A 23,579-nucleotide genomic window follows, 5' to 3' on the forward strand; every position below is an offset into this window, starting at 1 on the left:
CACAGAAGTTCTCTATATAAATGTGTTTTCTCACCATGTGGGGGAGGTGCTATGTGATGCTTACAGTATGTATGTCAGGAGCAATGGCCTGAGCAGTAATGGAAAAATCCCTGGTAGACTGCCATCAGCCAAATTGTGCATACCATCTCACAGAGCAGGGGTTATGGCAGGGGATGGTCCCTCTGATGGGCCATCAGAAGGGGTTCTTCAAGTTTCATGTTCATACAGACATACATGTGCCTTTTATGTTATATTGATGCATTGAATACATAGGACCACAATGGAAAAAAGTCTTGAGGACTTTATTGTGTTACCCTTTTAGCCCAAATGTCTGACTGTACCGACTCGCTGTTACATTCACAGTTACACAGTATCCCTTGGTATGCCCATATATGGAGTTCTTTGTCAGGCATTCCCAAATATGGAGTCTATGCCGATGTCAGAATGATGTCAGAAGTCGGTGGGACGAACCCGTATTTAGGCATGCCCAAATATGGAGTCTGGTCCGGGCAGAGGCCTTGTGATGTCAGCTGTGGCCCGGGCAGAGGCCTTTTGTGGCGGTTCTGGACAACTGTGGGTCCTCCGACCTACTCGACACCAGGTACTGCACTCCCTGTGGGGGTGTGGAACGCGTGTGTCGAATTTGAAGTAGGTGGGGCGAACGGTTCTCGAGTTACGTGGATTACAGACGTACATATGTACACACACACACACACACTTGGTGCATTTATAGTAATATTATTATTATTATTATTATTATGATGATGAAGTCTAATCCTAAATGAACAATACAAAAGTAAACCAAGATAATGTGCTACTATATCTAAATTCTGATCGACACAAGGCCATCCGGCTTCAGAGCTACTTCTTGTCAACTGTTTTATTTTCACATCTTCACTATGCAACCCAGTTCTTCTGAAGAGTCCATTTTTGGCTGCATGGCAACGCAAGAGTTCTGGTATATGAGCAGTGTTGTTGTTGGAGGCATGGTGCCAGACATGATGAAGAGGCTAGGCTAGATCGGCCTGGGCTCTGGAAACAAGGCATGTCACGGCAGAGAACTGGATCAGACAGCACTGACCCTAAAGGCTTAGTTTAGACAAATCTGGTTTGTTGTCAACACTCTTATTTGCAAGCGATCAGATCCGATTTGTGTATCCAGACACATTATCAAACTACATGTGTTGGTGTAACGACACGCTAACGATACAGGAGTGAATAATGTAATGCTTAACTTGTATTCTGTTGCATGATGGTGTCGCTTGCAGAAAATACCTATCTACATCTGATCTACATCTTCTTAGGCTGAATACAGCCTAAGAAGAGCAACATTAGGCTCTATGCACAGCAGCCAATATTGGACAGAAATCCTTACTTCCTTCACAGGTCTTATATTACCAGTTATACTAATGAAGGCTCGGTTCCATTCTGGTCAAACAGAGTCAGGTTGCTAATATTGTGCATAATATTGTGCAAAAACTGCTACACAAGGGGGTTTCAAATGGTCCCTTATGTTATGGGTAACTCTGAGAGTGTACAAATGGAACCAAATGGAACCAAATGGACCATTATGGGCCTAAACAAAGTATTTGCACCGGGGCCTAATGCAAGGTCCATTCGCCACTGGAACAGAGCCTTAATTAGCATAAGTGGTAAGACCTGTGAAGTAAGTAAGAAAGAGGCCCAATTTCTTTCCAATACTGTGCATAGAGCAGTTTTAGCAACAGAATTTGGGAGATTGTCCTGTATGTCCTCAGTCTCTAGTTGAGCGAAGCATGATACACACTGACTTGTGATTACATTACATTACATTTCTTGTATTATACCTGTAACCATAACCTGCCGCATACTGTATGTACTCGCTGATTGCAGTCTTGTCTAAGTATTATGTCTCTACTGTATGTCTATTGTATTGCAGGGTAAGGATTGGAATGCTAGGCTGCTGCTGATGAATGGGCAGACAATGCAGCACATGCAGACAGAAGTCCAGTGGTCATTTCCTCATGGTTGCCCTTTCACTCTGCTCTGCTCATCGAAAGCGTTAGTTACCGAAGGCTGGTCCGGGAAAAAAATCACTCCTGATCACTCCTCTCATGCCCCAAGATATGGCAGGATGTATGTGTTTTGCAGGATCAATATTGTAGCTACTGTAGGTTTGTTGCATAAATCTTAATTAACCCTTTTTAATTATAACTATGGTCATAGCCATACATATCGAAATATATCTATATGGCTCTTGGATTAATTATATATATGGCACTCGGGACTGCTACAGTCAGATTGTCTAACATTGATAACAGAATTTATTCACAAAAACCCTGCAGGGTTATACATACACTTATTGAGAGACCAATTACAGATTTTACTGCCAGATCCAGTCTTTCTTTCTTTCTTTCTTATCTGATCTTATACAATTTAGGCATTTAGCAGACACTCTTAATCCAGAGCGATTTACAGTAAGCATGAACAACACATGGTAATATGCCTACATTAAATACATACAAAATATATATAGACCTACAAAGATGTCCTGATTTGGAGATAATAAATGAAGATGTGTTCTTACCAATGCCATTCAGACTGAAGGCAGAGTCGATGCCGTCTGGAATTCCATTCCATGAGTCAGCGATAAGCTTGGGGAATCCAGGGTCCATTTTCTTTTTATCCTCATTGTACCTAAGGGATCATCATGAAGTGCATGGATTTGTATATTGAATAGGTATGACCATATTTCACATCTTTATTACTGTAAGTGGGTGGCTCTACAATCTAAATGGTATTAGTTACGGTGGACCTCAGTGACCTATCTGCTCTCATTCATCCCCCATGCCTCTAACCTGCAAGACATTTTTCCTCTTTTATTTTTCTACATAGGCGGTTATCCTAGTTTTATAGCACAACTACACAACAAAAGTGCCTCACTGCCTATTGATGCGGAGGTATTAAATGTAAACATAGGACTCAGCAAGCAAACATGCTCTTCCTTGGAAGTGAAAGAGTTACAGGAAGTCCATACTGAAATTGTGTATTTGTGTAAGAGAGTTCAGTGTAAATCAATCATACTAAAGAGCCTAACCGAAACCAGGCATGACTCTGGGCAGCAATAACATATGATAACATCGTCAACGCAGGCCTGGACTTTGCAACAAACAACCTTTATGCTTATGGACGTGCATTTAGGCTTTGCTCTTCACCTCCAGAACTTGTCCCCAGAAAACAGGTACGTCTTCCTGTTTTTCCTGAAGCTGAGGGCTGCGTCAATGTTTTGTACATCACTGGGTAGGCCAAGGGAGGAGATACTCTTGGGGTAGCCTTTCTCCAGCTGGTCCGCTTTGTAAATCCACATTTCATTGCCTGGGATAAAGACAGGGGTGTTGAGACACCAAATCAGAGCCAAAATAAATACATGAATGAATGAATGAATATAATGTGTGTCTGTGTGTGTGTGTGTGTGTGTGTGTGTGTGTGTGTGTGTGTGTGTGTGTGTGTGTGTGTGTGTGCGTGTGCGTGTGTGTGTGTGTGTGCGTGTTTTGTCTCATGAAATGCCTGCAGAATTATTCCAACTGACATGTACAAACAATAATGCATTTATACATGAATTACAGTGTAATTCATCAAATCTACTCTATTCAGAATCAGATATGTTGCAAAGGTGTATGACACACTGAAATGCCTAAATAATTTGGGCTGGGTATGTAATCAAAAAAGGTTATGTCACATAAACTTTAAAAATGGAGAATATATTGAGAGCCTTTTGCTCAGCCAACCCTGAGCATACATATGATGGAAAATATACAGTGAGGCAGCGCTCAGTGTCCTGCAATCTGGAAAAGATATTATGTAAATGGAGTCAAGAGTCCGGAAGGTTGTCATGATGCTGCGATGCAAGGCATGCATGTTAAACCACTAGTAATAACCACAGTCTAACTCTAATGTCTTAACCTATTCTGGACGGGAACCCCTTTGTGTTTTAAGCATTATTTTATACTTTAGCTATTGAAAAATGTGAAAATGTGGCTCAAATCTTTGAATATATATTTCAGAGAGAACATTTTTAACTAAAATCTTTGCTTATGGGTCCCTGAAACTACATATTTTGAGATGGGGGTCCGTGTCCAAATAGGTTTTTCATAGAGATGTCCCGGAAAAGTATATCGGTATCGGCCCTATTTGGTCATATTGGTATCGGTAATATACCAGTCTAACCACCGATCCGACACAGGGGTAAGGGGTTTACACTATGGCAGGTAAATAAAATGTTGGGGCAGGTGGAGTTTGCTTTCGAGTTGCCCAAACTTCAAGTGCACATTTGAGTGAGGCGTTTGCTATTAACAACACAAGATAAAATAAGTATATACGTACGTATACATATTATTCTCTGGTATCGGTATTCGGTATCGGCTAACACAGAAATTGTGGTGGGACCCTGACGAAGGCGAAATGCCGAAACGCTTTGGTCCTTTTTGTAATGTTCTTTGCCATGCCTCTTAAATAAAAAAAAGCCTTTTTTCACCTCACTGGAACAGAGTGCCTTGGATTTTCTTCTTTTAATGTTACAGAAATTGTGGTATCGGGATCGGATGGGGAACGAAAAAAGTGTATCAAGACATCCATAGTTTTTCAGAAAGATGTTAGGATTTAGAAGCCTTTTTTTTATTGACCTCAGTCCAAAATGGGTTAAAGTGTCCAAGAGCGAGCACCACATACAACCATACCCTGCTAATGTTTCTACTCATCCTAATGTTACAGTTCTTATAAATGGACCATCACTACAGCAGGGGAAATCAGACAAAGGAATGCCATCCATTAGTCATGGAAATGGAATAACGGCTGTTTCTCTGGTCACCTTAGAGCTTGAAGTGACGCAAAAGCAACTAGATCCTGTTAGAACAGTGGTTGGTTCACAATCATTTTAACAAGAGACCCGAAAGAGAAAGTTGATGTCTCTCCAGGACCCGCAAAGTGAATCCTTTTTTTATTCTTCTACTTTTTTTAAATTTATGAAGTGTATTTTTATTTTATTATTTTCTTTCCTGAAAATCTTTTGAAGGGAGAGATTAAAAAAAAACATATTTACTCAAGTCGTGACCCATAAAAATGAGTCTGTGACCCAAACGTGGGCTCCAACCCAGTGTTTGGAAAACCCTGTTGTAGTACACTGGTTATCAACGTATGGCCCAGGTTTTATGGAGTAGTTTTGGTTCCCAAGATATCAGATGGTGGTCCGTGCCTTAATGCATATCAAACTGGGATTCCTGTAACAATTAAGCTACAAAAGGGTGAGAATCATTGCTCTGGAATGAAAGCATCTTCATCTGTTGTGTACCTGCAAAGAAGATGGTCTTCTCCTCCATCGGGCTCTCGTAGGCAGCGTCCACCTTGACCGGCAGGTCTGGCCAGTAGGTGGCCACCAGCATGGGTCCGTTGGGCTTGCTTCTGAAGTTCACTGACCTGAAGAGGAACCTGGAAGAGGAAGAGTGGATGAAAGGAATGAGTGGAAGTTATTACTTATTATTATTAAAGAGGCCAAGGCCTTTCAATCAAACACGTTTCATGATATTAGCAGTGGTAGTTTACTGATTAGTGTTTATTATGATTTGTTACCCCGTCCATGATGATACCCTACAGTTGGAAATAAAGCATACTGTCACCAATGTTTTCGTATTCATATAATCACGTCATCTCCATACTCAACATTATGAAATGACTAATAAAGCCAGTATACCCTTTTTCCCTTTTGAATGACCTTTATATTCTTACAGAATGTTTAGTGGCTGGTTTCAAGTAGAAGAGCCTTTCTTTGTCAAACTCTCTCAGCACTGAGAGTTGGTCTAAAAACTCTCTTAGACTGTACTTTCCCCCTAGGAAGTTGAGCTCTACCAGCCACCACAACAGCTGAATTATTTTAATTCTCTAACCCAACCGACTGTATGACTACTACCACACAGTGGTTACATAACCTTCGAAACAAGCAGCCACGCATGCGTAGTACTCCTCATAGGTGCACTCCCGTACTTAAACAAACAGCACTACACCCCTTGGGGAAGAGGGCATGATAACAGAGTGAGCGAGCAAGAGAGAGAAAGAGCAACAGAGAGAATGACAGACAGAGACAAAGGGCGGCAGTGAAGCAGGAAGAAGAGCTTTTGGGAACTGGGAAGTAGAAGGTCCCCGGTTTGACCTTCCTGTCAAAGTGTTCCTGAGCAAGACACTGAACCCCTAACTGCTCCCGATGAGCAGATTGGTGCCTTGCATGGTTGCCTCTCCCATCTGGGTGTAACTGGGTGTAATGCACATTGCACAGAGCTTTGGATAAAGGTGCAATATAAATGCAGACCATTTAGAGAGAGAGAGAGAGAGAGAGAGAGAGAGAGAGAGAGAGAGAGGGAGGGATGAGGGGGGGGGGGCAGGGGGTTAGTACAAGTGCTTCACTGGCCCTAGTCAGCCACAATGGCCTGATTCATGAGCATCTGGTCCTCGTTAGGGCCAGGGCTGCCGACGCCAGCGGAACAAGACCCATCTTGCCCGGATTTCCAATACACAGCTGCACAACAACAGCAGCTTCCCAAAATCTTTTCCACTGACCTATTTTACAGAGCAAGCGCTGCCCGTCACAAAGGGGTTAAGTTGTGATAATGAATAAATATGAAGACGCAAAGCAGATATCCCCAAACGTTTTTAATCAAGTCCGTCACATGGAATCAAGAGAACTGGTTGATAGTTGCTTAAGGGGAAATAAAACTTTTGTCTTCAGACCACAAGTGTGAGCCAGCGAGTGTCAGCCAGTGATTTTCCAACCTCTTTCACATAAAACCCGACCATCAAATGATGGGTCAGCTTGCTACTTACGGTATGTGTCTGGCAGAGTAGACAAGATCTACGTAGGAGGATGTGACTCGTGGTCTGACCATTTAAATATATACAGTACTCAATTGACCAAGGTCATCCAGGAGTCTATACTTAGTGTCCCCTTTATACCAAATCTCTTCACGGAAACATAACTCATCTACTAGCTCACAACTTGTTGCAATTTGATGCGTTGTGAACTTGCCTAGGCTAGTAGGCTATTATGACATGACAAGAATAGGGATGCTAAGATTCATGTGGTTAATTCCCGACATACAGTGTGAGACAGGGACTGCCGATAATTCCGACTACGTGGCTTTGTGTGAGGTTAGGGTTAGGGATAGGGTTACCTGTGAATTGTGTAAGAGCAGTGCCTTAAACTGTCCAAAACCGTAGTTGGCTATAGCATCAACAGCGTGTAAACTGATTAGTCAAAGGGTTTTTGGTCCAATCCAACAGTTCTTAAAACTGCAAGGACATGTAACCCATACTACAATGCATCAGAGAGTTTGGAAACATGTGGTTGTATCTGTCCCTGTAAGAATAAACACAGTCAACAGAATCAGCTGGTTGGACAGCAGATGTTATACCATCTCACCTCTAAAGCCTCCAGACAGACATAAATGGTATTTTATACTGAGCTCAGTGAGAACTTTCAGTGTTATTTGTCTCATCACGTCCAGATTTGTCCAAACATAAATACGCAGAGCCAGGACAGAGAGGGGGAATCCTGAATGTTCTTTTACAACATCACAGACGCCTGTGAACTTTCGCTGAAGCCCAAAGTGCACTGGCTTTTATCTGCCGATATAAAAGTTGACTTGTTTTGCTGCTCTACAGCCAGAGGACCTGACATGGCCTTGAGGCAGCTCATTACGACTCAGTCTAAGTGTCGGTTCCAGCAACAGGCAATGCACCGAAACGTTACTCATCTCTAACTTTGGAAAGGGGAATGTTATTGCCTCCAGACTCCCTCTCTTCTCCCCATTTTGCGCAGTGCCTCTGGGTCAGCGTGCTTGAAGGCCCTATTTTCTCACATTTCATAGCGGGGATCACACAGCTTGCTTGATAGCTTGTCACGCAAAAGCCTTGTGTGATTCTACAAAAGCCAGAAAACACAAACCAATTAAATGCAATCATTCTGTTACAATTTTCTAAATTTCAGTAAATATCTTTCAGCTAAAAAAATAAAAATAAATAAGAAAACCAGAGCTCACAGCAAGTTTAACCAGTTGAACGGCCGGTGTACATATTATTGCGGGAACATTAGCCAAAAATAGCCGATCTAGGTTGTAAATCAGCTATTTTTGGCAAAGAGATTTGGTATAGACGGAAAAAATGGTCAAAGTATAGTTGTAACTCAAGTCCAGTTCTCAGACTACAGGGGTTTAAGTGGTTAAACATCTGTCACAACGGTCCAGCTGCAAATAACAGTATGCTGGAGTAATCCCTTGCCCTGAATTAGCAGAAAGTCCCGTTCCTGGGGTGAAAATATAATGCAGTTATGAAGTAATTTCTTTTGTGTGTCATAATTCGATCATAACTTAGTCTCCTGAGACAGACTGTTGACTCACGTCAACTAGTTTGCCAATGGGTTCCCAGATTTCATAACTAAACCTTGATGACGTTTCATTACATACTTTGTAGTAATTAGCTTTATGCATTTACAGTAGCACACAAAGGTACTGCATGGTTATTGTTTTAAATATTGACACATGAAATATTTATTGGATTATGGCAAGAACTGTATTGGTGAGAGGGAGTTCCACAGCGTGTCAAAAGACAATTAGTCTATTACTTGCGGGAAATTACAATCACAGATTTGTGGAGAATTAAGACAGAACGAGACCTCTGAGCTGTGAATGTTAATTTGCAACATGCATACGTCAAGCCAAGGCAGCTCAACGGATTGCATCAACATGCATACGTCAAGCCAAGGCAGCTCAACGGATTCGCATTACGGGTGGTTTGAAAAGGCACTTTCCGTTGTCCTAAACCTGTGAGCTAGCACCATAAGATAGCAAATATAGGGAAAGCGCATCGACACGCCTGCAGTCACACCTCCACCCGCAAATATAGGTGTCCGCAAAATGAATAGTGGGTTGTGTGGCCGCAAGATAACGTTTACGCACAGTGGAAGCTCCTAAATGCGTAATTCACGGAAAATGTCTATTACTTGCAGATAAAGAATGGCGTACAATGGAGCCCATAGTGGAAGCTCCTAAATGAGTATTTCACGGATGTTTAATACTGGCGGGTAAGGCATGGCATAATAATAACAAAGAGATATACACAAATAAATGGATATTACTCCAGGCCCAAAACAATGGGTCGGTGACCCACATAATGGATCCCGTCCCACTGTTTGGGAAACACAAGAGCTAGTTAAGGAGCTCCAACAAAAACAATAGGGTCCGCGATTCAGGACAGTAGTCACACTGTTGCTTGGGTTAGAGCTGATCAGAAACGATTTGTCATTTAAAAGAATTCAGCTGTTGTGGTGGCTGGCAGAGCTCAACTCCCTAAGGGGGAAGTACAGTCAGGAAGCATTTAGACCAAAGCTTTAAGAAACTGAGAGAGATTGACAAAGAAAGCCTCTTCTTCGAGTTGAAGTCAGCCCAGTAAACACAAGCTTACAAGCATCTACAACAATAAACCTACCTCCTGGGGAAATGATTAGGCTATGATCTGGGTTGTGAAATCCCACTTTCTTTGTTTTGCTATGTTACATTTGGTTGTGATTGTGTGTTTCTTCCTGTGCATAGATTACAGAAAAGACAGACAACAAAGCCAACGTCTTGATACGTTTAGAGAGGGTTCAACCCGGGTGCAGAGTTAACGTTCCTTCAGAAAAGACATACAACAAAGCCAACGTCTTGATAAGTTTAGAGAGGGTTCAACCCGGGTGCAGAGTTAACGTTCCTTCCCACCACTGTGGACAATGCGGTTAGATTCCTTCACGGTGCCTCTGAGGGCTGCCTAGACCAGGGATTCCCAACCTTTTTATTACCATGGACTGGCTGACGCGGACTAACATGACTCTGGGTAGAGTTGGGGTAGGTACTCGTGGGAGGGGTGACACGGTAGTTGTGCATCAATCGTACCAAGACGAGACACAGAAGTTGATTGGCAGACAGTCAATGAGGCGGGATTTGGGAGCATATGGTAACTTTGGGCAAGCCACGCCCCCGGTGTGCCGCTGGAGTGCAAACTGGAGTGCAGACTGTCTCCATTGGCTGGCAGTTTCCAGAATGTATAATAATAAAGTGCACTGGACAGATATTTGGGTTTATGTGCGGCCAAAATGGATGTATTCTGGAGCCCTGTTCTACAGGTTGGTCAGGTCATAGACATAATATACTTAGACACTGCGTTACACCGACATCGCTGTCATATTGGGGCCAACCAGAAAGATGCTTGAGTCATGTGCAATTTTGGGGCTGTACTGTATTTGATATATTACTGTTACAATCTATGTAAGAAAAAGTACTTTGGTATGAAAACCCACATTTTCTATTTAACCATTTTACATTTTTACTTTGTAAAGCTCACAGCTTGTACTTTAAAATTGGCCAAAACAATTTACACGGGGTTAAAGTGGTTTACCAAGTATTCTGTATTTTAACATAACTACATGTCTGGTATTTGTAACAAAGCAAAACATCCAGCAAGTAATCACCGTGGATAGACCTCCTGTCTCAATTGACATAAAGATGCTTGATGCAGAGGATGAGACAGTGGAATAGTTTCAAAATATATATATTAACAAAATGAAACACTGGATATGATAAAACCACAAATGTAGTAGGCTGTAGTATTGTCATTGGTCACCTATACCTTGACCTAAACTGCATCATATTAACAACCACCTACAGTCTAGTTGGAGTTTCCTTTGATTCTGTTAGGCCTACCTGTCCTTGAAGAAGAATGTCTCTCCCCTGATCTGTGCTACAGCATCAAACACCACCGGCTCACTGCAGATGTCCATGGGAGTGACAGGACCCTGGGTGGGGGGCAGGGGTTCGTCTGGATTGGTTCCACCACCACCACCACCACCACCACCACCTATCAGTGAAACATTGGCCAGCCCAGAATATTAGCAATTTGAACGATACATTCATGCTCCAACACGACAATATTAATTTAAAAACGTTGGTTTCATACGAGAGTTTTTAATGGCTCTTTGGTTTAGTTTTGTTGCCAAGCATGCAAATAATCTTTTATAATAATAATAATTTATAGTAATAATTTACTCTTTTTGTGCCTGATCATCAAGTTTAATTTACAGATTGCTCAACATAAGTTACTTAACGTTATTGCCAAATAAACAAAACCTGCCTGACTAAACATTTTCCACAGACAAGATTACATTCCCTGTGCACGCCCAAACCTAAAACCCAAAACAGCTGGGAGCAACACAATGTTGCAATCTCTAGTCTCCAGACTGTCCGTTTCTAAGGAGCACAAATCTTATGCTTATAACACACAACGATGATACCAGTTCAGTGACCTTGTGGTTACACTGCCCACCCTGAGATTGGGAGGTCATGGTTTGATTCCTTACCCAGGTCATACCAAAGTCCCTCAGTTGTGAGCTTGTAGATCTGCTATTTTCACTAGTTTGGGTCCCAGGAGACATCAAATTTCTCTTTTGGGGCACAGGCTTGGGAAGTTTGGGAACCAGACAGTGCACTAGAGTCATGTCTACTAGGGGTTGTACTTGGACATCAAGCCGCCTCGTGGTACAGAAACAGGAGATAGGCTCCTACCCTATGGGCCACGTGATCTGGCAAGGTTTACTTATTTACACATGGCACTTGAACTTAGCATTTATATTCTGGCCTGGGCATCATATTAGGTAATAATAGCAGATGTTCCCAACGGGTTGTGGTTATAGTTTTTTGTTATAGTTAACTTTTTCTGGTAAAGCGATTTGAAGGGGCCATAGACAGAACACCTTTCAGTGAAGTATTTAGCGTTTAAGTGGTTAAACGAAGAATTTTGTCTCACCACCATAGAGCTCCTGGATGCCTTTGATGTCATCATTAGACAGCCTGAAGTCCTTGGTGAAGGTGTAGATCGGAGCCATCAGTGCACCAGGGTCTTGAGAGTGTTCCAAGCCCAGGGCATGACCAAACTCATGGGCCGCAACCAGAAACAAACTGTAGCCTGGAAATAATCAACTAAATTACCTTCACATTTCTTGCATATTTGTGCCAGAGATGTAAAAATATGTTAATTTTGCATCCCAAGCTTCTGAAGAATTTTTAAACTTTTTTACAAAATCTGCATTTACTGTATGTAAAAAGCAATTAGCCCTTCGCTAAGTCCCTCCCCAACCCGTTCTTGTCCAATAGGCACGTTATGAGCGAGGAGACAGGGCACGCTGTCCTTCTCCCCCATAGAGATGCATGTTAAACTAGAACTGCACTCTGTCGAGTGCCTACTTGCTTGTTGCACAAGTACTGTCGACCGCTACAAACTGTCAAATCTCAGCTTCTCTGTGAAGGAACGTTTGAAATGTTGAATTATTAGGTTTAGCTATTTGCTACCTACCTACTTTATGCATGTAAAAAAGTAGTATTATGAAGTATGGTACAAGTTTCTATCTATAAAATAATTACAGTTTAATCAATTTAGAATTATTCTGGATCCCTTTTTAGTTTCTCAAAGAAAAATAAATCATCGATATCCGATGAAACAAAAAGGTATATAAACTGAAATAAAATAGTTATCACGTATACTCATCTGACTTTTGATGCGTATGCACCGTCCCAGCATATGACGTAATAAAGATGTGGATTAAAGGACCCAATGCCAGAGTGTAATTGGTTTTCGATGGTGACGTAATGACGATATGTTTTAGTGTTGGGAGGATTAAAGGTAATGCTCCTATGTAAACATGTATGTAATCTGGCACCACTGCCGTATCAGGCACAAGTAGTCATTACGTAATTTGCTGGTACGGACGGTGCATATGCATCATTTGCTGGGACGGTGCATATGCATCATTTGCTGGGACGGTGCATACGCATCAAATATCGTCCTGGGCGAAACTAGTACTTGCGCAAGTAATGATGGGATTTCTCCATACAATTAATCGATCATCATTTCAGCAGCAAGAGCATCAAAATGCTCTTCTAAATCTAGTCAACAAGGCCTGCAGTAGGCTATGCACTGGACACATTTGCATGACATTATTTAAAGAGGGAGAACTCAACTTTTAACAACAACCGTGCAACCGTGTTGCACAACCGTGCGACTACAGTCATTAGTATTATTGCCATCACCTGGGTGGGTCACGCATGAAACTTTCCCGACGTTAAGTGTATATGTTCAACAACACGGCCATGCAAAATAACACTGACAGCTATGAGGTGGTGAAAGCTTGACCTGCATAGCAACAGTTGTTAAACTATTTGGATTAGCATTGGACAATTGCTTTTTGGGGTGGGATATAGTGAAGGGCTAAAATAAATGACAGATGACAGAACTGGAACAAAAACGGTTCCAAAACCGTGGGATAAAAAAAAAAAAAAGAATATAACACAATGTACTTGGTACCACAGTGGTGGTGAGTCTGGGTCTTGGAATGCCAAATGGATGGCGCTTATGGTTTTGGTTTTGCTGTGACTCTCACATCCAAAACAAGTGTGTACTGTACTGTACTGTAAATCTAATTGAAATTTGTTTCCTGTGACAGTCTAACTTTCTGCAATTCTCACTTGTGTCCTAATTGGAAAATCCCACCCACCTGGGACTCAAAGTGAGTTACAACAAAGACAATGATGTGCATTATATGCATCTTGAACCCGTGGCTCATGCTTCTTACCCTGGTCGGGACAGAAGCCCCACTTGCGGTCGTCATCGTAGCTCTTGGTGCTGGCACACCACATCTTGCCATCACTGCGTCCAGAGGCAGTGCAGGCGTCATAGGTGTCTCCCAGGAACGTGAAGGGGAACGCACAAGGAGCTCCCTCTGAGTTCCCTCCCACTGTTGACATGGCTGTATGGAGGCATCCAGTCACACGTTTCAGAGACACGTTTCAGATTAGTCACCAGTCTGAACTATAGCTGTTCATGCCGCAGTGCTCACCAAAAGAGTGTTTTGACATTTTGTATTGCACTGTGAAATACTTGCAGATGTTGGAAATGGCACCATTAAAGCATACACAAGGCGCACAGAATCAATAACTAATATGCCAGGCACCAAACGAAAAAGGGAAATTCCCAACATGCTTTCTTTCACAGACAGATAATCTTCTGTTTGGCAAAATCTGTTTTGTGATGTTGTCGTTGTTTATATTATATATATTGTGGGGTGTCGCTAGGCAACCAGCCACCAGGTGAGCATAGTAGCCCAGACAGCCAGTGGGGAGGAGGCAGAACGCAGCCAAGAAGAAGACGCCTACTCGGCCTCGTCATTCAACAGACGTACTACCCCGCCTACCTACTGGCTCAAGGCCAAGTGAACGCGCCTACGCCACCTTCCAGGGGGAAGGACTGACTGCTTCTGAGCTCATTCCCCACTGACTACTGAGAGGGACAGTTCGGGCATGCTCGGCGGTAAGCGATATCTCACCCATCCTCTCACACCAGGCACATATCCATATTAATATGAGCGTCATATTAAAGTCTGTATTTCTCCTCCTCTATAGGTAACCCACCGCCCCGGACGAATCTATAGTGACCACAGAGAGAGAGAGAGTTCCACTTCCCCGGGAGAATATTGACAAACAGGGAACGAAGTACCTGTCAAACCCGGGGACATTCTGAGTGTGATTTATATTAGGGCGCACTAAGCCCAGTTAGGGAAAAGGACCCTAACTGACCGCCCAATCCTGCCTGTGTGACAGACGGCAGAGATTTCTGTTGTTTAAAGATACACTCTGAGTTTGCATTTAATGCCGTGCGCCTGAAGCGCACTTATCATAATAAACGGCCGTGGTGGCCAACTCTGATCCTGCCTTGTGTGTTGGTGTCCGCTCAGTGCTCACAATATATATACAGCTGCAATCCCAGGCAATTAGAATCAGATCCCAATAGTATTACATCCTGTATCCATCTCTTTCTCTTGGGCTCAAATAGAAATAATATTGTACTTTAACGTCCACTACATTTTTTAGGAAGGGGCTCTTGGGACCGAAACGTAACCACTCACAACGTGACACACTGTATATGTACTATTGTCAGTATTTCTGAAAATGTACAGTACTTTGTAATTTGTACTTTTGAATACTTGAGTATTTACTTGAGCATATACTTTGTCTACTATACTGCAGAAAGCTGAGGATGTTGATGTTGGCTCTCAACTGCTACTGGATTTCACACACAAAATTGCAGATGAACTGTAATACTACCCCATTTGAAAATAATGCAAGTTGCGTGTCCAAAATCCTAAAGTTATGAAGACCCCCCTCCAATTATTTGACCACCATGTTTTTTTTTAATTACATGCACTAGATATCAACACTGCATGTTAAGTGGTTAAGCTGTTCAGACCCAATTCTCTTAGGTTTTTGTTTATTCACCATGCACATCAAATTCATACCATCTCTCTCTCTCTCTCTTTCTCTCTCTCTCTCTCTCTCCCTATATATTTGAAGTACTGCAAAGTGTTTGTCATAATAAAATGTTTAAATTGTTTGAAAGGTCTTGAAAGATTTCACCTTTAATATCTCTCTCTCTCTCTCTCTCTCTCTCTCTCTCTCTCACTCTGGCCTATACTCTCCACAGCATCACAACCCAAGAGCGGCCAGCCCCAGTGACCAAATGGAAAATGACGGAGCTATTGCACAGTAAAATACTTTTACAACCGTTCAGTAAACCACTAGCAAGAATGAAAACCACAGATGGAACATTCCTATCAAGCAGTACGGAGAAGCATTGTGCACTGTACAGCAAATAAACACACAAGAACACCCTCAGGCATGCACAAACATAGCTTACACACATACACGCATACACACAAACGCATGCACACGAGCGCAAACACATACACACAACTTTCACTCACATATAAGCATACAAGAATATTGATTTAATTCTCAGATTATGGTTTCCATGCAACAGCTCTTTTACTATAGCAAAACAGTGCAAGTCAATCATGGATGGGCGAAGTATTTCCAAAAGAAGCTTAGAAGAATCTGAATTAATTTGTCAAATACGATAATGATCTTGCGTATGCAAGTGAGAGGCATGAGACAGAGAGTAGTCTATCCAACCCACCGGTTTCAGGGCAGAACCCGTAGGAGGTATCGCGGTCGTAGTCATCAGTGGTACCACACCAGCGGTAGCCATCGTCGCGGCCTTCAGTGGTGCAACCGTCATACTTGGTCCCCTGGAAGTTGAAGGGGAACTTACACGGAGCTCCATTGGCGTTTCCACCCAGGGTGAACAGCACTGTGCATACACATGAACAAAGCAAGGTATGTCAACACTTTGATGACAATCTCCAGACACAGACAGACACAGCACACAGACACTCACACAGACCCTCTCATAGATGGCTAACCTCTTGCAGAGACACGGTTTAAGGTTTAACCCATTTAGACCAGGAACCCCTATACGTAACTATACCTTTCAATCCGTGAACCTCTTTTGGGGTTGTTGTTGCCATGTACAGTAATTGTTTTGTATCTTTTTGCACCTTAATGTCTAATATCTCATGTACATACTGTGTACCGGATGGATATGCTTGTTGATTTGTCTTTCAAATCCCCCCTCCCCCTCTTCTTCTTTCTGGAAACAACAGAAACAATGGAGCTTCGTGGATCGTGGATGAAACAACTTTCATCACTTTTTCACACCTGTAAACACGTGATGTGACAATAAAGCTTTTATTCTAATGGGAACGGTGTGGCTCCAATGTGGGGTTTGGACTTCAAGAGGCCAGTCTGTGACGTCAGTAATCGTGTAGTCAGTTTGTATCTGTGATGTGTATGACTCTCAACTTTGGGCAAGGGTTCAACCAAATCAGAGGCCTATTTGATTTCCAATTCAAAAGTTAAATATTTCAAAAAAGTATAAAGCATATGTGGAAAAAGGTTAGTCGTGAATGGTGATACAAAGTTAGTCTACTGCCAGTGTGCACAAGAAGTTTGGCACTGATTGGTCCAGCGGTTTCTGTGATTTTCCCCAGAGAAGCATGCATGCATGCGCACGCACGCGCACACACACACACACACACACACACACACACACACACACACACACACACACACACACACACACACACACACACACACACACACACACACACACACACACACACACACACACACACACACACACATACTCGTATAACTTACCTACTTAGGACCACACTTTTTTTTCAGGTTATTGCTTACCTCGTTAGGACCACACTTTCTAGACATAGTAGAAACATATAAACTACACTCCTGAATGTGGAAAAAAATCTATTTTAATACAATCACATCAGATTTAAAGAAGGGCAAACTATAAATTACCACATTTTTACCCTACTTGTTAGGACCGTCTCCAAACAAAAGAAAGCTAAAACCTTTTGGTCAGTAACTTCACTGCATTGGCTCTTATGAGTTTAATCATCTATATGCACTGGGGAGGCACTCAGGGGCACACTGGGGGGGCACTGGGGAGCCTCTGGGGAGGCACTGGGGAGACAATGGGGAGGCACTGGGGGCACACTGGGGAGGCACTGGGGAAACACTGGGGAGAAACTGCAGCCACTGGGGAGGCACTCAGGGGCACACTGGGGAGGCACTCAGGGGACACTGGGGAGGTACTCAGGGGGACACTGGGGAGGTACTCAGGGGACACTGGGGAGGCACTCAGGGGCACACTGGGGAGGCACTCAGGGGACACTGGGGAGGTACTCAGGGGGACACTGGGGAGGTACTCAGGGGACACTGGGGAGGTACTCAGGGGACACTGGGGAGACACTCAGGGGACACTGGGGAGACACTCAGGGGACACTGGGGAGGTACTGGGGAGGTACTGGGGAGCCACTGGGCAGACACTGGGGTGGCACTGGGGGAGGTACTGGACATTTCATATCACACACACACCATGATTCAATAGCCCCCCTTTTTTTTTTTTTTTTTCCTTTTTTTTTGGCATCTTGGCATGGCACGATTTATGTTAGGACCGTCTCCAAACAAAAGAAAGCTAAAACCTTTTGGTCAGTAACTTCACTGCATTGGCTCTTATGAGTTTAATCATCTATATGCACTGGGGAGGCACTCAGGGGCACACTGGGGGGGCACTGGGGAGCCTCTGGGGAGGCACTGGGGAGACAATGGGGAGGCACTGGGGGCACACTGGGGAGGCACTGGGGAAACACTGGGGAGAAACTGCAGCCACTGGGGAGGCACTCAGGGGCACACTGGGGAGGCACTCAGGGGACACTGGGGAGGTACTCAGGGGGACACTGGGGAGGTACTCAGGGGACACTGGGGAGGCACTCAGGGGCACACTGGGGAGGCACTCAGGGGACACTGGGGAGGTACTCAGGGGGACACTGGGGAGGTACTCAGGGGACACTGGGGAGGTACTCAGGGGACACTGGGGAGACACTCAGGGGACACTGGGGAGACACTCAGGGGACACTGGGGAGGTACTGGGGAGGTACTGGGGAGCCACTGGGCAGACACTGGGGTGGCACTGGGGGAGGTACTGGACATTTCATATCACACACACACCATGATTCAATAGCCCCCCTTCTTTTTTTTTTTTCTTTCTTTTTTTTTGGCAGCTTGGCATGGCACGATTTATTTCAAGCATGGCGCAGCGCCATGCCAACAACATTGTGCAGTAAACCCTGCTTTAATACACGACAGGTGAGGTGATATACCTCATCTCTAGTGAGTGGCCCAGCCCTTCCTATATTTTTCTGTATGTGGCCCTCAGTGAAAAAGGTTTGGGCACCCCTGATATAGAATACTTGCCATATCTGACACATTTAGATGAAACATGTGATAAGGAATTTATGGTACATGGGTATAATATCTACAGGAGAGACAGAAATATTCATGGTGGGGGTGTGGCTTTTTATATTTTTTTATATTTTAAGTCCACTTGCCTAATATTAAACCTATATTGCTGTGTTGCTGTTACAGACTACCGGATTCCAATTCTCAGTAGTAGTCAGCAGTGTATGTGAGATGGTGCTTTTGTTCTTGCTTAATGTAAATCGCTCTGGATTAAGAGCGTCTGCTAAATGCCTAAATTGTAAATTGTAAATTGATGGTGGACAGAGCATCAGACAGTAATAGGGAATTGTATATACCTGCAGATATGAATATGAACTGGTTCTCTCCAACATGCTCACTTAAGAAAACCCTCCATGCTATTGCAGATACATACAATTTAACACAGTTAGCAAACAAGCCAACAAGAACACAAATAATAAATGGCATCTCCTCCACCTGTATTGATCATATCTTTACAAATGCAGCTGATCTATGCTCAAAGGTGATTTCTGTTGAATTTGGATGCACTGACCACAACATAGTAGCTTTTACGAGAAAGGCAAAAATCCACAAATATGGAAGGAAGCTAAAGCTGACTTTCAACACGCCTATAGAGATGGGCTTTCTACATGTACAGCACTGACACAGTTAATAGATGACTGTCTAATGAATGTGGATTCTAAGAGACTAGTGGGGTCTGTACTGTTAGATTTTAGTGCCGCGTTTGACATTATTGATCACAATCTATTGCTTGACAAACTTTCATGTTATGGTTTTACCTTATCTGCACTAAGGTGGATAAAAAGCTATTCATCCAGCAGATCACAGAGAGTATACTATAATGGGAGTCTCTCAGATACTAAACATATTCACTGTGGAATTCCACAAGGAAGTTGCTTAGGTCACTATATTTACAAATGACATGCCACTGGTCGGGGCCAATATAGCCATGTATTCTGACGACACTACTTTGTATATGTCTGCCACTAATGTGGAAGATCTGTCTGTAGCTCTTAACAAGGAACTACAGAACATATCAGAGTGGGTGGTGAACAATAGGATGGTCCTGGACATCTCAAAGACTAAATCCATTGTATTTGGATCACAGCATATGCTCAAGTCAAAACCCAAATTGAATCTGAATCTGAGCAATCTAGCAGTTGAGCAGGTAGATGAAACAAAACTTATTGGGGTTATATTAGACAGTCATCTAACATGGTCTACTCGTATTCAAAACATAACTAAGAAATGGGAGGGGGTTTGTCCATGATTAGGAGATGAGTTTTTAACTCCAACATCTGCTGTCCAGGTCATCCAGGCACTAGTGATATCCCACCTTGACTATTGTCCAGTTGTGTGGTCCTAAAAAGGACCTGCGTTAATTACAAATAGCCCAGAATAAGGCAGCTCGCCTTGCCCTGAACTGCAATACTAGATCTAGTACTGTTAAATCATCAGAAGCTGTCATGGCTGTTGGTGGAGCAGAGATTAGCTGCCAGTCTGGCTGGATTTTTTTAGGAACATTTGTTCAAATAAAAAAACAAAATGCTTATATAAAAATATTCATTATACCAGTGATAGACATGTACATACTGTAATACCAGACATGTTGCAATGGGTCGATTTACAGTGCCTAAGCCAAGAACTGATGCAATGAAGAATACAGTCATGTACAGGGCAATGCCTTTCTGGAACTCTCTACCAGTATGCATCACAGAAATTAAGGGTAAAGGCATTTTACCCTGTCAATATACCAGTTAATGTAATCTAGAGTGAATGCACTAACCGTGGTTGTTATGCTTTAATGTATTTATTTTGTGATATCTGTAATGTTGTAACAGCTAATGGGGATCCTAAATAAACTAAACTAAACCTAGGATTAGGATTAAATAACATTAATAAATTAAGATTAATTTGTATTATTGCTCTTGTATTGCTATTGGAGACACTGGGGGGACACTGGGGGACACTGGGCAGGCACTGGGGAGTCGCTGGGCAGGCACTGGGGAGGCACTCAGGGGCACACTGGGGAGGCACTGGGGAGACACTGGGGAGGCACTCAGGGGCACACTGGGGAGGCACTGGGGAGACACTGGGGAGGCCCTCAGGGGGACACTGGTGAGGAACTGGGGGGACACTGGGGAGGCACTGGGAAGGCACTGAGGGGACACTGGGGAGGCACTGGGGAGACACTGGGGAGGCACTCAGGGGGATACTGGGGAGGCACTCGGGGGGACACTGGGGAGACACTGGGGAGGCACTGGGCAGACACTGGGGAGGCACTCAGGGGCACACTGGGGAGGCACTGGGGAGACACTGGGGAGGCCCTCAGGGGGACAATGGTGAGGAACTGGGGGGACACTGGGGAGGCACTGGGAAGGCACTGAGGGGACACTGGGGAGGCACTGGGGAGACACTGGGGAGGCACTCAGGGAGGCACTGGGGAGGCACTGGGGAGTCACTGGGGGGACACTGGGGAGGCACTGGGAAGGCACTGAGGGGACACTGGGGAGGCACTGGGAAGGCACTGAGGGGAAACTGGGGAGGCACTGGGGAGACACTGGGGAGGCACTGGGGAGTCCCTGGGGGGACACTGGGGAGGCACTGGGAAGGCACTGAGGGGACACTGGGGAGGCACTGGGGAGGCACTCAGGGAGGCACTGGGGGGACACTAGGAGGCACTGGGGAGACACTGGGGAGGCACTGGGGAGGCACTCAGGGAGGCACTGGGGGGACACTAGGAGGCACTGGGGAGACACTGGGGAGGCACTCAGGGGGATACTGGGGAGGCACTCGGGGGGACACTGGGGAGACACTGGGGAGGCACTGGGCAGACACTGGGGAGGCACTGGGGAGACATTGGGGAGACATTGGGGAGACACTGGGGAGGCACTGGGCAGACACTGGGGAGGCACTGGGCAGACACTGCAGGGCAGACACTGGGGTGGCACTTGGGGAGGCACTGGGGAGGTACTGGACATTTCATATCACACACACCCCATGATTCACTAGCCCCCTTAAAAAAAAAGAAGAAAAAAAAATCCCATGGTTCTTCTTAGGACCGAGTGTGTGTGTGTGATGTGTTACCCTCCCCCATGGGTCTTCTTAGGACCAGCAACCAGTTCCTCCCAAAAGCCATTTACAAATTTCTACTGAGACAGCTATTGAAATTTAAATATATTTTCAAATGGTTATTGGCGCTCCATAAATAATGGATATCTCGGCCGTCTCTGGTCCGTTTTTGACGGGGGGCATCTCGTTGCGACCGGGCCGCCCTCGGGGACTCTGCCCCGTGGGTCTCGTGCCCGGGTGGGGGTCCGCGGGGGTCCGCGGGGGTCCCCAGCGTATCTCAGCCGTCTCTGGTCCGTTTTGGACCGGGGGCATCTCGTTGCGACCGGGCCGCCCTCGGGGACTCGGCCCAGTGGGTCTCGTGCCCGGGTGGGGGTCCGCGGGGGTCCGCGGGGGTCCCCAGCGTATCTCAGCCGTCTCTGGTCCGTTTTGGACCGGGGGCATCTCGTTGCGACCGGGCCGCCCTCGGGGACTCGGCCCAGTGGGTCTCGTGCCCGGGTGGGGGTCCGCGGGGGTCCCCGGCGTATCTCAGCCGTCTCTGGTCCGTTTCGGACAGGGGGAATCTCGTTGCGACCAGGCCACCCTCAGGGACTCGGCCCCGTGGGTAAACAATCACCACCCCTCACACTGACTGTTGAGCTGCAGTGAACCATTTGATTGGCCAATGGATATGTATCTTACTATGTATTACTTGGCTATTGTTCACAATTGCATCGAATAAAAAAAATTAAATAAAAAAAGCTGGCGGAGTGATACACTAAGACAGTAAGGTTCCACTTCATTCATTTAGTGGCAGGAAACACATTTCTCTGTGTCAATGAGTGAGTCAAATAAATAAACAAGTCTGCATTCCTCAACACAACGACGTTATTATGGTTGACTATAAAGGATCACATTATATGCTACCCCTGAAAGAACGTATCAAAAGGTAGGAATGTGATTTTTGGAAGTTACTTGGCTCCAGCCAAACAGTGCTAATTATTTAGCAATTGGGGCCTGTGACAGATCACAGGACACCAGTCTGAGTGTCATGTACCTATACAGTATATTATACAGGAGAATTGATAACCTTGCATTTACCTGCATTTGTTATATGTTGCTATTGTAGGAATGAGGAGGGCCTATTTGTGCACTCTGAGTTACATATGCAGTGTGAGGTTTTAAAGTTCTAACTGGAGAACTGACATGGGTGTGGTGATGTTTGTCTGTAATATGAAGGTAGGCTACAGAACCGAGGCTTAAGCAGGTGGGATTCTGAAGTGGCTGCATTGATAGAGGGTCCGGGGACAGATAATGAGCAAAGTGAAAGTCAGGGAGATTTTGCAACCCTATTTCCCATGCGTGCCATTTCTCCAACAAGCTATACGTTTTAATGAAGTTATCCCATCCTCTTTCCTGGTTCCATAGATCCTGCACTATGATTTTTGCACGAGATGTGAAAGGAGTCATACAGCCCAGAGGATCATAATGGCTTGACACTATTTTTTTTAAATGTTCCTCATTGTAGGCTGATGGTAAATAATGTACTTGTTCTTATAACTCAGTATGTCAGTAGAGCAGTTCCGTTCGAGGCCTAATGTTAGCTCCTTGGGGTCTCCTCCATTCTCTGATAGCCACGGTTCACTTTTCGGATCTGGTGAGAGATGGTTTATTGCAGCTGTGTCATTGCTAGCTCATTATCTGATGTCAAACCCACCATCAGCAAGTAGGGGT

At 44.4% G+C, this 23,579-nt stretch overlaps 1 protein-coding gene across 2 annotated transcripts in view; it reads right to left on the reverse strand.

Moving 5' to 3' along the window:
* The window catches only part of mmp2 (matrix metallopeptidase 2), a 34,450-nt gene that overhangs the window by 1,533 nt on the left and 9,338 nt on the right, over positions 1 to 23,579 (reverse strand). The window contains exons 6-12 of one of the 2 annotated variants that reach the window (XM_080767108.1): positions 16,075 to 16,248; positions 13,679 to 13,852; positions 11,860 to 12,015; positions 10,758 to 10,911; positions 5,327 to 5,463; positions 3,195 to 3,354; positions 2,567 to 2,676 (exon numbers count right to left, since the gene is read on the reverse strand). In XM_080767108.1, coding sequence (XP_080623234.1) covers positions 2,567 to 2,676; positions 3,195 to 3,354; positions 5,327 to 5,463; positions 10,758 to 10,911; positions 11,860 to 12,015; positions 13,679 to 13,852; positions 16,075 to 16,248 — 1,065 coding nt within the window. Of the gene's footprint in view, positions 1 to 2,566; positions 2,677 to 3,194; positions 3,355 to 5,326; positions 5,464 to 10,757; positions 10,912 to 11,856; positions 12,016 to 13,678; positions 13,853 to 16,074; positions 16,249 to 23,579 lie in introns of both variants that reach the window. The other variant, XM_080767107.1, reaches the window with a different exon arrangement.

This window comes from Protomyctophum bolini (assembly GCF_963924005.1).
Source record: "Protomyctophum bolini genome assembly, chromosome: 1".
Classification (NCBI taxonomy): domain Eukaryota; kingdom Metazoa; phylum Chordata; class Actinopteri; order Myctophiformes; family Myctophidae; genus Protomyctophum; species Protomyctophum bolini.